The sequence below is a fragment of the Mus caroli genome, unplaced genomic scaffold, assembly GCF_978045245.1.
Source record: "Mus caroli unplaced genomic scaffold, Mus_caroli_1 scaffold_11, whole genome shotgun sequence".
Taxonomy (NCBI): domain Eukaryota; kingdom Metazoa; phylum Chordata; class Mammalia; order Rodentia; family Muridae; genus Mus; species Mus caroli.
Window position 1 is genome coordinate 3,691,103 of NW_028227266.1, and position 16,549 is coordinate 3,707,651.

Genomic DNA, 16,549 nt, shown 5'->3' on the forward strand with positions numbered 1-16,549 from the left:
ATGAATTTATGAAATTCCTAGCCAAATGGATGGACCTGGAGGGCATCATCTTGAGTGAAGTAACACAATCACAAAAGAACTCACACAATATGTATTCACTGATAAGTGGATATTAGCCCAAAACTTAGGATACCCAAGATATAAGATACAATTTGCTAAACGCATGAAACTCAATAAGAATGAAGACCAAAGTGTGGACACTGTGCACCTTCTTAGAATTGGGAACAAAACACCCAGGGAAGGAGTTACAGAGACAAAGTTCGTAGCTGTGATGAAAGGATGGACCATTTAGAGACTGCTGTATCCAGGGATCCATCCCATAATCAGCTTCTAAAAGCTGACACCATTGCATACACTAGCAAGATTTTGCTGAAAGGACCCAAATATAGCTGTCTCTTGTGAGACGATGCCGGGGCCTAGCAAACACAGGAGTGGATGTTCACAGTCAGCTATTGGATGGATCACAGGGCTCCCAATGGAGAAGCTAGAGAAAGTACCCAAGGAGCTAAAGGGATCTGCAACCCTATTGTTGGAACAACATGATGTACTAACCAGAACCCCGGAGCTCTTGTCTCTAGCTGCATATGTATCGAAAGATGGCCTAGTCGGCCATCAATGGAAAGAGAGGCCCATTGGACTTGCAAACTTTATATGCCCCAATATAGGGGAATGCCAGGGCCAAAAGAAGGGGAATGGGTGGGTAGGGAAGTGGGGGGCGCTATGGGGGACTTTTGGGATAGCATTGGAAATGTAATTGAGGAAAATATGTAATAAAAATATTAAAAATCAAAAAAAAAAGAATTTAATCCAAGTTATACTTACAATACAGTCTAAACAAGAGCAGAATCAATATACAAATTAAGATTACCCATGTAATGATTTTTAATTATAAGCCTTTAAAGTTTAAAGCCAAATTTTGTTACAAGTTTTATAGATTCTTTAAACACACCCAATGAACTTGCAAACCCTGAGATGGAGAATATTTACACAACAGTCTTAAAGGATTTCACGAGAGCAGAGCACAGAGGAATAGTAGAGATGAAAGATGTTTAAGAGTGGGAAGCAGAGGAAAAGGAGAGCAGAACAAGTTTAGGTATAAGCGATTTGGCGATCATTTTTTTTTTTTTTTTTTTTCTGTAGCAGCAGCTGATATCATTTGTGAGAATTTGGAAATCAACTGCACCAATTTTGGGCCATTGATATCGGAATAAAATCCAAGTCCACGGAGGAAGAGAGAAAGGGTTTCTACAACTTCCAAGAGGGAGCTGAGAGCAGAAGCTGTGAGACTGTAGACAGGAGCTGAGAGAGAACAAGGCCACAAAGTATCAGAGAAGCCAGAAAGCCGGGAGCTGCAGGCCTGCAGACTATAGAGAAGAGGAGAAAGGGAGAGAGTATCTTTAGTACAGATTCACAGATGTGAGTGACATGCCAGAGCCTACTGTTAAATGTTCACGACATAGAGATGCAGACCATTGACGACCTGTGACCCCTAGCACCCACCAAATGAAATTGTAGACTACCTAATCCTTCTAGAGAGTTCTCCCAGTCCCCCCTATAAGAGCGCCTGCATGACTTTTTCTGGGGTTGTAATTTCAAAGAATGGTTGACCCCCACATGCTGGATGTTTTTGCAGAATTAGAAGCCTGATATAGCTGTCTTCTGAGAGGCCCTGCCAGAGCTTTACAAATACAGAGGCAGCTGCTTGCAGCAAACCATTGGACTGAGCACAGGGTCCCCAATGGAGGAGTTAGCGCAAGGACTGAAGGAGTTGACACCCCATAGGAAGAACAATATCAACTAACCAGACTCCCCAGAGCTCCCAGGTACTAAGCCATCAACAAAGGAGTACACATGGCTACAGCTGCATATATAGCAGAGGATGGCCTTGTCATCAATAGGAGGAGAGGTCCTTGGTCCTAGGAAGGCTCCATAGATGCCCCAGTGTAGGGGAATTGAGGGCAGGAGGTGGGAGTGGGTGGTTGTGGAGGAATGCCCTCATAGAAGCAGGGGCAGGCAGGATGGGATAGGGGGTTTCCGGGAGGGTGGGGAAACCTAGAAAGGGGATAACATTTGAAATGTAAATAAAGAAAATATCCAAGAAAAAAGAAAAAAAAGCTGTAAAACATACACACACACACACACACACACACACACACACACACACAGGGGGGGGGGGGCTGGGTTCAATCCACAGCACCAAAGCCAAAATAAAAGGAGGAAAGGTGATGGGAAAGGAGGAGGAGGAGGGAGAAAATAATACCAGTCATAGCCTAAAGGCATTAAAAAGAAATGAGAAGACTAGAATGGTAAACCAAAAGTTGATGTAACAATCTGTGTGAATATTTACATGCTTTTCTATGTAGTAATAAGTATAAATACACTGCTGATTTTATAACATGTACATATAGTTCTGTGTATATATTGCACAGAGGAGCAGGGGTAGGCTATATAGAAATATTTCTGTATGAATGGAATTAAGTTTGTATTACACTGAAGTAGATATAAGTTGTATAATACAAGGCTTAAGGATACAAAAGGTCAATGAAAAAATGAGAGTTTCAAGTGAAGGATATCCTTCATATTCTCTGCTGCTGCAGTTCTACATCACTAGGGGGAAAAACCCAAAATTCAAAAACAAAAACAAAAACAAAACAAAACAAGAAAACCCTTGTCTTAAACTTTATACCTGAAAGTCAAATGCATCCTACATTAACTGTAAAACTATAAACATAAGAAACTGTCAGGAAAAACATGAAGGGCATTGTCGGAGCTGGAGCTTTATGAGCTCTCCATGAAAAACTGCACTGCTAAACAAGCAAAGAACTGAGAGAGAGCATACGAGGTAGCGAGAAAGAGGAGTGTTCTCTTAAAGCTTTTAGTGGTTTTTCTCTTTGGAAATCCTAGTAAACATTCTTCTATATTTTTATTTCTAGAACTCAAGCATTGTCTTCAGAATCAATTTCATCAGCATATCCAACCTGGGTCAGAGGATGCAGTCCAACAGCAAATCATAAACTTACTTCATACATACATACATACACGTATATGTGTGTGTGTATATATATGTGTGTGTGTATGCTAAGTAAATGTGTGTGTGTGTGTGTGTGTGTAAACACATTTACTATTCTACTCTTTGAGAAGTTCTTGGATGCAGTTTGTAGGTGACAATGTTGTGTACTTGTTTCTCTGCAGGAATGGGACTTTGTTGGATATGGGATATTATTTACTCCCTTCCACCAGTCTTTCTGTATGAGATGGTAGCCTGCCATCTCAGTTGCCACTGCCTAGTAAGGATGACACTAAAGCTGCTGCCATCAGGAATTGATTTATTCTCCAGTGCCTGAACTTAGGCTCAGCTTGTTACTTGCTTTGGCCTGTTATTGGTAATAAGACTTTTAACAACGCTATACTGATACCATGTAGTAAAGAACGTCTTCAGCAGCATGAGATGTTACACAGAGGACTGAAGTGATTTAGGGCACAGCCAGCAGTCACTGGGGATAGTGAGTGTAGTGGTTTGAATGAGTTTGGTGCTTTAGACTCATGTGTTTGAATGCTTGGCTCTTGGGGAGTGGCACTAATAGGAGGAGTGGCACTAATAGAGGAAATCCGTCACTGTGGGGGTGGTCTTTGAAGTTTCCTAGTGCTCAAGTTCCACTCATTGTGGAACCAGACCCTCCTCCTGGCTATCTGAGGAAGGCAGTCTCTTCTTTGCTACCTTCAGATCAAGATGTAGAACTCTCAGTACATTCTCTAGTACCATGTCTACCTGGACATTGTCATGCTTCCTGCTATGACGATAATGGACTAAACCTTGGAAACTATAAGACAGCTCCAATTAAATTTGTAAGAATTGCCTTGCTTTGGTCATGGTGTCTCTTCCCATCAATGAAACCCTAATTACAACAAGAGAATGAGGTCAACACTGACCTGTGAACAGACCTGACCTAGGAAGAGGAATTCTTGAGCACTTCCATTATGTATGTGGTCACAATTTAAAAGTACATTTAAAATTAATACATACTGGATTTTGCTTTTTCAAAATATACTTAAAGTTTTATATTAGATCACATACATCTTATTGTAAGGACTTTCACGTCAATCTTTCATAATTAGCTTTATGGTTGAGCTCTGTTGTTCTTACATTATAAGCATAAGTGGCTATGAGATAGAAATGTACATTTCACCTCAGTGATGCATTTTAAATTTAAATACCCCAAATTAGTACCTTAATTTGCAGCTTTGCTTCTTGAAGTCGGCCTTTCCAGGATGCTACAAATTTAAGACTATCCACAGAGCAGCCTGTTGCCCTATAAAAGCAAGCAGCAAATGTCATGATAAATAACTCTCTGTTGCACACATACAGGTTTAACAATAGAATATGTGCTCAGTGGGCATAAAGCCCAGGCGGCAATCTAGAGATTGCCAGATCCAACCCCATAAAAGAATGTCCTTAAGAAATAAACTATATATATATACATATATATATATGTATATATATACACACACACATATATATATACACATACATATATATATACACATATATTTTCAATGACTTATTTTAAATACAAATATTTACAATGTACAAATATAAGCTACCAATTTAAGTATAATAGCTAAGGTTTTTAACATTAGTTGCTTAAATGTCAGTCTTCCTTTGAGATTACGAGATTCATAGGTGGAGAGCCTTTGATAGTTTACACCCTACATTTTGATCACAGCCCTCTAATTTTAGCATAAAAAGATATTCAGGAAGTTTCTATTGAACGAACAAAAAATGTTTTGAGTAAAGATGAAATATTTTAGAAATCCTTATGTTTTGCTTGTTTACAAACAGTGTCTATATACACGCAGTGATCTGAACCTGGCACAAAGACTAGCTTGACCATAAAAATCAGCTCTGTTCACCAAAAGATTTATCCAGAGCAGCCTCCTAAAAGATTGTGTAAAATATTTTCAGGTAGTTTAAGTTGGTAATCCTCAGCCACCTGTGGTTTTCAAACACTGTGAGCTTGACTGATGTGCCTAAGAAAGCAAATCCTTTAGTCTACATAGCTTATGTTTAAATAGACCAGTGACTACTATTTTGGATAGTGCAAATCGGGATTAAAAAACTGACCAAACTTAGGAATTAATTTTTTTCAAATTTTAATAAAGCAATGATATCAAAAGTAAAAGTTGACTGTTGTTAAAGGCTAGCTGTTAGGGGGAATAATAAACCTATATAGGCTTCAAAAATAAATTTAATCTTGACAATGAAGACAATGTGATAGAGGTGAATAAACAGAACATAATTACCCAGAGGGGACAAAGTATTCATTCTGACTACCTTGCAGTTTCCTGGCGCAGAGCATTAAGGAATGTGTCCGGATGGAAGAGCTCAGATAGGTCAAGTGTATCAGCGAGAAGAACTTGCTTTTCAGCTTTCTCTACCCAATTCTAGAGGAAGAAGGGAAAGCAAAAACACAGATGTACAGTTACATACAAGCCATTCTCAACCAGACTGCTATATAGTCATTTTCCAATTGTTTTGAAATAGTGTCTAGAAAAAAGTAAGACTTTCACTCTGCCTTGCAAAAGCTTGATGTAGTAATCTATCCACCATAAGTAAGCCTCCTTATATCTGTTCATTGTACAAATCTGTTCAAAATAAAGCTTAAAATGGAATAGTTCAGGATGTGTGCGGCAGTTGGGGTAGGTCCCTCACCAGCAAATAGTGATGTGTGCTCATGAAAACTGGATACACAGTTGCAAATCCTGAGTCCTGAGAACCCTCTCCTCTCAGCAACACACTGTACAATGGCCAAGAAGAAATGAGTCTCTCCAAAAGGTTGTGAAGCAGTTTCTTCACCTGTGCTACTTTACAGGTCAGTTCTGCTGCAGTCAAACATGTCAACATAGTATGTTTGATAAAAACTCAAAAATTGTCACTTGGAAAAAATGCATCTACAGTCTTGTGCAATAGCAACTGCACGCTTACATTAACCAACTGTCTGTGTACCACCACATGCAAGTGAGACCTGCCCTTTAAGATACAATAACATTAAAGATCTGCACTTTACACTGCAGCTGTTAAAGCCAAGAAATTATCAGCTAATAACTGCTCAAAGATGGTATTTCTTCAGTATTTGTTCTACATGATTTATACACAGTTTAAGAAAATCATTAATGCTAGATTAACAGAAAGCAATAATCTCAGTGTTCTCTAACAGCCTATTTCATACCCCTGTAGCTCAGCCAGGATGAAAGCATTATTATCATTAAACCCAGACTCTTCAGTATCCACATCTGCATATTAGTCTTAATGTACTTGACTAGTAAAAGGTCTTATGATAAAGATGTCTCTACTACCCCACCTGGGGGGTCCATCCCATAATCAGCCACCAAACCCAGACACTATTGCATATGCCAGCAAGATTTCGCTGAAAGGACCCTGATATAGCTATCTTGTGTGAGGCTATGCCAGTGCCTGGCAATTACAGAAGTGGATGCTCACAGTCATCTATTGGATAGAACACAAGTCCCCCAATGGAGGAGTTAGAGAAAGTACCCAAGAGCTGAAGGGGTCTGCAACCTTATAGGTGGAACAACAATATGAACTAACCAGTACCCCCAGAGCTTGTGTCTCTAGCTGCATATGTAGCAGAAGATGGCCTAGTTGGCCATCATTGGGAAGAGAGGCCCCTTGGTTTTGCAAACTTTATATGACCCAGGACAGGGGAAAGCCAGGGCCAAGAAGTGGGAGTGGGTGGGTAGGGGAGCAGGGCAGGGGGAGGGTACAGGGAACTTTTGGGATAGTATTTGAAATGTAAATAAAGAAAATATCTAAAAAAAAAAAAAAAAAAAGGTCTCTATAGCCTGTAGTAGACATGTGTTGTTTTTTTAATAAGACTTAAAACGAGGTTCTTATAAACAATTGTGACTCTGCACAGGTGAGAGTCTGGACTACAGAAGCTAACAGCTTCTGGGACAGGCAGGAGCCATAGAGCTTCTGAGGCAGCTCTCTTTTCGGGCTCCAGACATCCAGGCACCTTCCCTGCCAGAGGATAGGTATCCGCCCAGCCCGGGAGGGCTTTGCCTAAGCATCTGCAGGAGACATCTTGGTTCCCAGACTCCACCGAGACTACTCTGTACAGGTGAGAGTGTGGACTACAGAAGCTAAAAGCTTCTGGGACAGGTCCTGTTTTGGGCCTTCATCTTCTGCCAGGAGGCAAGTCTGAACACCAGGTATCTGTGCACCTTCCCTGAAAGAGGAGAGCCTGCCTGCAGAGAGTGCTCTGACCACTGAAACTCAGGAGAGAGCTAGTCTCCCAGGTCTGCTGGTAGAGAATAACAGAATCACGAGAGGAACAAGCTCTAACCACAGACAACTATAACAACTGACTCCAGAGTTTACCAGATGGCGAAAGGCAGACGTAAGAATCTTACTAACAAAAATCAAGACCACTCACCATCATCAGAACCCAGTACTCCCACCTCAGCCAGTCCAGGGCACACCAACAGACCTGAAAACCTAGACCTGGATTTAAAGGCATATCTCACGATGATGGTAGAAGACATCAAGAAGGTGTTTAATAACTCACTTAAAGAAATACAGGAGAACACTGCTAAAGAGTTGCAAATCCTTATAGAAAAACAGGAAAACACATCCTAACAGGTGATGGAAATGAACAAAACCATATTAGACCTAAAAAGAGAAGTAGACACAATATACAAAACCCAAAGTGAGGCAACACTGGAAATAGAAACCCCAGGGAAGAAATCTGGAACCATAGATGTGAGGGTCAGCAACAGAATACAAGAGATGGAAGAGAGAATCTCAGGTGCAGAAGATTCCATAGAGAACATCGGCACAACAATCAAAGAAAATACAAAATGCAAAAAGATCCTAACTCAAAACATCCAGAAAATCCAGGATACAATGAGAAGACCAAACCTACGGATAGTAGTAGTAGATGAGAATGAAGATGTTCAACTCAAAGGACCAGCAAATATCTTCAACAAAATTATAGAAGAAAACTTCCCAAACCTAAAGAAAGAGATGCTCATGAACATACAAGAAGCCTACAGAACTCCAAATAGACTGGACCAGAAAAGAAATTCCTCCTGACACATAATAATCAGAACAACAAATGCACTAAATAAAGATAGAATATTAAAAGCAGTAAGGGAAAAAGGTCAAGTAACAAATAAAGGCAAGCCTATCAGAATTACTCCAGATTTTTCACCACAGACTATGAAAGCCAGAAGATCCTGGACAGATGGTATACAGACACTAAGAGAACAGAAACGCCAGCCCAGGCTACTATACTTAGCCAAACTTTCAATTACTGTAGATGGAGAAACCAAAATATTCCACGACCGAACCAAATTCACACATTATTTTTCCATGAATCCAGCCCTTCAAAGGATAATAACAGGAAAAAACTAATACAAGGACAGAAACCACGACCTAGAAAAAACGAGAAAGTAATCCTTCACCAAACCTAAAAGAAGACAGCCACAAGAACAGAATGCCAACGTTAACAACAAAAATAATAGGAAGCAACAATTACTTTTCCTTAATATCTCTTAATATCAATGGACTCAACTCCCTAATAAAAAGACATAATCTAACGACTGGATACACAAACAGGACCCTGTTTTTTTTTTTTTTTTTTTTTTTTTTTTTTTCCCTGCTTACAGGAAACCCATCTCAGGGAAAAAGACAGACACTACCTCAGAATGAAAGGCTGGAAAACAATTTTCCAAGCAAATGGTCTGAAGAAACATGCTGGAGTAGCCATTCTAATACCTAATAAAATCAACTTCCAACCCAAAGTCATCAAAAAAGACAAGGGGGGCACTTCATACTCATCAAAGGTAAAATCCTCCAAGAGGAACTATCAATTCTGAATACCTATGCTCCAAATACAAGGGCAGCCACATTCATTAAAGAAACTTTAGTAAAGCTCAAATCACCCATTGCGCCTCACACAATAATAGTGGGAGACTTCAACATACCACTTTCACCAATGGTCAGATCATGGAAACAGAAACTAAACAGGGACACAGTGAAACTAAATTAAGTTATGAAACAAATGGATCTAACAGATATCTACAGAACATTTTACCCTAAAACAAAGGGATATATATTTTTCTCAGCTCCTCATGGTACCTTCTCCAAAACTGACCACATAATTGGTCACAAAACAAGCCTCAACATATACAAAAATATTGAAATTGTCCCATGCATCCTATCAGATCACCATGGATTAACACTGATCTTCAATAACAAAATAAATAATAGAAAGCAAACATTCACCTGGAAACTGAACAACACTCTTCTCAATGATACCTTGGTCAAGGAAAGAATAAAAGAAAGAAATTAAGGACTTTTTTTAGTTTAATGAAAATGAAGCCAGAACATACCCAAACTTATTGGACACAATGAAAGCATTTCTAAGAAGAAAACTCATAGCTCTGAGTGCCTCCAAAAAGAAACTAGAGAGAGCACACACTAGCAGCTTGACAACATACCTAAAAGCTCTAGAACAAAAGGAAGCAAATTCACCCAAGAGGAGTAGACGGCAGGAAATAATCAAACTCAGGGGCGAAATCAACCTAGTGGAAACAAGAAGAACTATTCAAAGAATCAACCAAACGAGGAGCTGGTTCTTTGAGAAAATCAACAAGATAGATAAACCCTTAGTCAGACTCAGTAGAGGGCACAGGGAAAGCATCCTAATTAATAATATCAGAAATGAAAAGGGAGACATAATAACAGATCCTGAAGAAATCCAAGACACCATCAGATCCTTCTACAAAAGGCTATACTCAACAAAACTGGAGAACCTGGGTGAAATGGACAAGTTTCTAGACAGATACCAGGTACCAAAGTTAAATCAAGATCAGATTAATGATCTATTTACTTATTTATGTATATGAGTACACTGTAGTTGTCTTCAGACACACCAGAAGAGGGCATCAGATCCCATTACAGATAGTTGTGAGCCACTATGTTGTTGCTGGGAACTGAACTCATGACCTCTGGAAGAGCAGTCAGTGCTCTTAACCACTGAGCTATCTCTCCAGCTCCAGATTAATGATCTAAACAGTCCCATATTCCCTAAAGAAATAGAAGCAGTCATTACTAGTCTCCCAACCAAAAAAAAAAAAAAAAAAGAAAAAAAGTGCTCTCTCTTTGCCCCATCTACTGCAAGGATGAAGACCATTCTCAGCAATTGGACTGTGGACATTCCAGAGAATGTCGATATCTCTCTGAAGGGGCGCACAATCATTGTGAAGGGCCCCAGGGGGACTCTAAGGAGGGACTTCAATCACATCAACGTGGAGCTGAGTCTTCTTGGGAAGAAAAAGAAAAGGCTCCGGGTTGACAAATGGTGGGGTAACAGAAAGGAACTGGGCACCGTCAGGACCATCTGCAGTCATGTTCAGAACATGATCAAGGGTGTCACACTGGACTTCTGATACATGATTTGGTCTGTGTATGCTCACTTCCCCATCAACGTTGTCATCCAGGAGAATGGCTCTTTGGTTGAAATCCGAAATTTCTTGGGTGAAAAATACATCCGCAGGGTTCAGATGAGGACAGGTGTTGCTTGTTCTGTGTCTCAAGCCCAGAAGGATGAGCTAATCCTTGAAGGAAATGACATTGAACTTGTTTCAAATTCAGCTGCCCTGATTCAGCAAGCCACAACAGTTAAAAACAAGGATATCAGGAAGTTTTTGGACGGAATCTATGTGTCTGAGAAGGGAACTGTGCAGCAGGCTGACGAGTGACGAGGCCTCAGTTCCTGGCTCCAGAAACAAGATCCTGATCACAAGAAAAATTTGGGCTCTTTTGGGAGAATAAAAGGCTTATATATTGAAAAAAAAAAGAAAAAGAAAAAAAGCCCTGGACCAGATGGGTTTAGTGCAGAGTTCTATTAGACCTTCAAAGAAGATCTAATTCCATTGCTTCACAAACTATTGTACAAAATAGAAGCAGACAGTACTCTACCCAAAGCATTCTATGAAGCCACAATTACTCTGATACCTAAACCACAAAAAGACCCAACAAAGGGAACTATAGACCAATTTCCCTTATGAATATCGATGAAAATAATCCTCAATAAAGTTCTCGATAACTGAATCCAAGAACATATCAAAACAATCATCCATCCTGACCAAGTAGGTTTCATCCCAGGGATGCAGGGATGGTTCAATATATGGAAATCCATCAATGTAATCCAGTATATAAACAAACTCAAAGACAAAAACCACATGATCATCTCCTTAGATGCAGAGAAAGCATTTGACAAAATCCAACACCCATTCATGATAAAAGTCTTGGAAAGATCAGGAATTCAAGGCCCATACCTAAGCATGATAAAAGCAATCTGCAGCAAACCAGTAGCCAACATCAAAGTAAATGGTGAGAAGCTGGAAGCAATCCCACTAAAATCAGGGACTAGACAAGGCTGCCCACTTTCTCCATACCTATTCAACATTGTACTTGAAGTCCTAGCCAGAGCAATTCGACAACAAAAGGAGATCAAGGGGATACAAGCTGGAAAGGAAGAAGTCAAAATATCACTTTTGCAAATGATATGATAGTATATATAAGTGACCCTAAAAATTCCACCATAGAACTCCTAAACCTGATAAACAGCTTCAGTGATGTAGCTGGATATAAAATTAACTCAAATAAATCAATGGCCTTTCTGTACATAAAGATTAAACAGGCTGAGAAAGAAATTAGGGAAACAACACCCTTCTCAATAGTCACAAATAATATAAAATACCTTGGCGTGACTTTAACTAAGGAAGTGAAAGATCTGTATGATAAGAAGTGCAAGTATCTGAAGAAAGAAATTAAAGAAGATCTCAGAAGATGGAAAGATCTCCCATGCTCATGGATTGGCAGGATCAATATAGTAACAGTGGCTATCTTACCAAAAGCAATCTACAGATTCAATGCAATCCCCATCAAAATTCCAACTCAATTCTTCAAGGAATTAGAAAGGGCAATCAGCAAGTTCATCTGGAATAACAAAAAACCTAGGATAGCAAAAACTCTTCTCAAGGATAAAAGAACCTCTGGTGGAATCACCATGCCTGACCTAAAGTTGTACTACAGAGCAGTTGTGATAAAAACTGCATGGTACTGGTATAGTGACAGACAAGTAGACTAATAGAATAGAATTGAAGACCCAGAAATGAACCCACACACCTATGGTCACTTGATCTTTGACAAGAAAGTAAAGACCATCCAGTGGAAAAAAGACAGCATTTTCAACAAATGGTGCTGACACAACTTGCAGTTATCATGTAGAAGAATGCAATTTGATCCATTCCTTCTTCTTGTACTAAGGTCAAATCAAGTGGATTAAGGAACTCTACTTAAAACCAGAGACACTGAAACTTATAGAGGAGAAAGTAGGGAAAAGCCCCTAAGATATGGGTACAGGGGAAAAATTCCTGAATAGAACAGCAATGGCTTGTGCTGCAAGATCGAGAATCGACAAATGGGACCTCATAAAATTGCAAAACGTCTGCAAGGCAAAAGACACCGTCAATAAGACAAAAAAGGCCACCAACAGATTGGGAAAGAATCTTTACCTATCCTAAATCAGATAGGGGACTAATATCCAATATATATATAAGGAACTCAAGAAGGTGGACTCCAGAAAATCAAATAACCCCATTAAAAAATGGGGTTCAGAGCTAAACAAAGAATTCTAACCTGAGGAATACCGAATGTCTGAGAAGCACCTGAAAAAAGGTTCAACATCCTTAATCATCAGGGAAATGCAAATCAAAACAACCCTGAGATTCCACGTCACACCAGTCAGAATGGCTAAGATCAAAAATTCATGTGACAGCAGATGCTGGGGAGGATGTGGAGAAAGAGCAACACTCCTCCACTGTTGGTGGGATTGCAAGCTTGTACAACCACTCTGGAAATCAGTCTGGCGGTTTCTCAGAAAATTGGACATGGTACTACCGGAGGATCCCGCAATACCTCTCCTGGGCATATATCCAGAAGATGTTCCAACTAGTAAGAAAGAAACATGCTCCACTATGTTCATAGCAGCCTTATTTATAATAGCCAGAAGCTGGAAAGAACCTAGATGCCCCTCAACAGAGGAACGAATACAGAAAATGTGGTACATTTATACAATGGAGTACTACTCCGCTATTAAAAAGAATGAATTTATGAAATTCCTAGGCAAATGGATGGACCTGGAGGGCATCATCCTGAGTGAGGTAACACAATCACAAAAGAACTCTCACAATATGTACTCACTGATAAGTGGATATTAGCCCAGAAATTTAGAATACCCAAGATATAAGATACAATTTGCTAAACATATGAAAGTCAAGAATAATGAAGATCAACGTGGGGACACTTTGTCCCTTCTTAGAATTGGGAACAAAACACCCATGGAAGGTGTTACCGAGACACAGTTTGGAGCTGAGACAAAAGGATGGACCATCTAGAGACTGCCATATCCGGGGATCCATCCCATAATCAGCCTCCAAACGCTGACACCATTGCATACACTAGCAAGATTTTGCTGAAAGGACCCAGATATAGCTGTCTCTTGTGAGACTAGGCCGGGGCCTAGCAAACATAGAAGTGGATGCTCACAGTCAGCTATTGGATGGATCACAGGGCCCCCAATGGAGGAGCTAGAGAAAGTAACCAAGGAGCTAAAGGAATCTGCAACCCTATAGGTGGAACAACAATATGAACTACCCAGTACCCCCCAGAGCTCGTGTCTCTAACTGCATATGTATCAGAAGATGGCCTAGTCGGCCATCAGTGGAAAGAGAGGCCCATTGGTTATGCAAACTTTATCTGCCTCAGTACAGGGGAACGGCAGGGCCAAGAAGTGGGAGTGGGTGGGTGGGGGAGTGGGTGGGGGACTTTTGGGATAGCATTGGAAATGTAAATGAAATAAATACCTAATAAAAAAACCAAAAAAACAAAAACCCCAAAACCCAAAAAACCAAACAAGCAAAAAAACCAATTGTAATCTCCCTTTCTGATATTATGCTTTACAATAATGCTGTGTGCAATCTCATCTGTTTGTCTTTCATGGTTAGCAGAACATAGGAGGTATAGTTCAGTGGTAGAACATTTGATTGCATTATTTGGTCAACAGCCAAGAATTTTTCTTTTAATGAATCATTTAATATAATTATTTACAATTATACTATTACTATATTAATACTTTAAAATCAATTTTAAATTCTAATACTCAAAAGGGTTGTTTTCAGAAGTGGATTTATATATGATCAAACTAATTAAAAACTAAAAAGTAGCTGATAATCAGATTTTTAACTTCATTAAGTTTATATTAAGATAATTAGTCAAGGAGGAAAAGTTTCTTTGGTAAAAATGTTGTTAGTCCATGGAAAAAATAAAAATTTGTTAGTCTACTTAGCTTAAAGCTAGATTAATAGAAGGGTGCTGGTATGCTGGTTGATAAGGCTTATGTAACAAAGCTTCTTTTAATGGTTGTAATAACTGATTAGCAAATCTTATAGTGAGCTAAGAATTGCCTTTTTTCCACATTTAAATTATACTTACACTGATTTATGATCACGAAAATAAAGAATTAGACACCAGTGTTTTTAATAAGAAATGTATACAGACACCCTGGGGTCACAACAAAACTGCAGTGAGCAGAATCACATGCAAGAACTTCTTAGTCAAAGACCCTCCTTCACGCATGGCTCTGGCTATAGCCACTGCCAGATGGGTTACCGATAAGACCTGATACCTGTAGTTTTATCTACAGCCATGAGTCTTTACATCTCTAAGTATTTAAATCATATGTAACAAAAATAGTCATGAAGTGAATAGTTAGGGAAGTGAAGAGCTAACAGGTTGGCATGACAAATGGGCCAAGCAATTTCTTAAACATCACACAAGCATACAACCTCAGAATAGCAGTCATGACAACTCCTGAGATAGGCCACAGTGAATCCTGGAGAGGGTCAAATATAGTTTCTTACTATACCATAAATGAAACGACTTTCCAAAGTGATATGGAAAGATTTCAAAATACTATAATGTAGGAACATGGTCCAAGAACTGAGACATGAGTTGGAAAATCTGAAATCTTGTAAGAAAATTCCAAGAAAACAAAACAAGAGCCTTCTGACCTCACTTTATTCAAAACCACAGATTGTTTTTAAAATGGGATTTTGTGCCCCTCGCAGGTGTAGTGGATAGAAGTGAATTTACTTCAGATTATTAAACACAACTGGATATTGTTATTTGCTTATATGCCTCTATGGAAAAACACTTTATAACACTTTACTCACGTGACTCTTCATAACTTTCAGAGTATAAATCATTTGATGCTCAGAATAAAGTTGACTATTGCATAAAAATTTTAGTCAACTCAATTTTTAGGTTCTCCCAGGTCTAACCATCAATTAGAGTAATAAACACTGCCATAATGATGCTAGCTTTAAGACAGTTTATGAATTCAAACTATACCCATTCTATTAAAAGCATTTACTCTATGACAGATGCTTCCAAGATAGGGGAGATGAGATACCAAATAACTGACACACAGATAAACAGTAGAAAAGGACATTAAAAGTACTACCTTACTAAAGTTCTATTTTTTGAATTCTCTATATAGAATTGAATCATAAAGCTGTTTCCTCATGAATATGAATAGGTGTAATACAACCAAGTATCATTTTATACAGGTTATATACACTACACCTCTTTATTTTTGTCAAATTCTGCAGAAAATCTTTGCACCTCTTTTACATATCAAAATGAAACATTAAGGCAATGGAAGCAGATTACACGATTATTAACAAAATTAAAGGCACATGGCCAAGACCCACAGGGACTTTCTAGCCACTGCACATGGCCTGGCAACCCTGGTAAGTACCTGTCTGCTCCTCTCAGCCTCTGCTTGATTCTGCTCGTCAGGGATGGCCACCTCATCAGTCTTGCTCCCTCCCTTTCGGACTCTCCAGACATCACATGTAACCTAGGGACCTACCTATGCACATAGAAGAATGGAATCACTCTGCTCCAAATGGATCAAGGACCTCAAGATAAAACCAGAATCCCTAAATCTGACAGAGAGGAAAGCACAGGATTTTTCTGAACAGATAACAAAGACTAGGCATTGAGACCAAAAATAAGTGAGACCTCAAGAAAGAAAAAAGTTCCATAAAGCAAGTGGCACCATCATTTGAATGAATAGGCAGAATATATCAGGCAGAGGGTCATTGTCTAGAATATACAGTGAACTCAAAAAACTAAACATAGGACAATGAGCAAACCAATTAAACATAGGACATGGAATTAAATAGAATTCTCAAAAGATAAAGTATAAACAGCTGAGAATCCTTTAAAAATGTTCAACATCCTTAGACATCACAGAAATGCAAATTAAAACAACTTTGAGATTTCATCTTACACCAGTTAGAATGGCTAAGATCAAGCAAAGGATTAAAAATGCTGCCATGGGTATGGGGCAATGGGAACACTTACTGTTAGTGAACATACAAACTGGTGTGC

At 39.1% G+C, this 16,549-nt stretch overlaps 1 protein-coding gene and 1 pseudogene across 3 annotated transcripts in view; one reads left to right on the plus strand and one right to left on the minus strand.

Annotated features, from left to right (window-relative positions):
• Window positions 1-16,549, minus strand: part of Dync2h1 (dynein cytoplasmic 2 heavy chain 1) — a 265,134-nt gene that overhangs the window by 14,804 nt on the left and 233,781 nt on the right. For all 3 annotated transcript variants that reach the window (XM_085844392.1, XM_085844391.1, XM_085844390.1), the window contains 2 exons: window positions 5,333-5,442; window positions 4,229-4,310 (listed from right to left, as the gene is read on the minus strand). In XM_085844392.1, coding sequence (XP_085700518.1) covers window positions 4,229-4,310; window positions 5,333-5,442 — 192 coding nt within the window. The remainder of the gene's footprint in view (window positions 1-4,228; window positions 4,311-5,332; window positions 5,443-16,549) is intronic.
• LOC147001954 (large ribosomal subunit protein uL6 pseudogene) lies at window positions 10,186-10,824 on the plus strand (annotated as a pseudogene).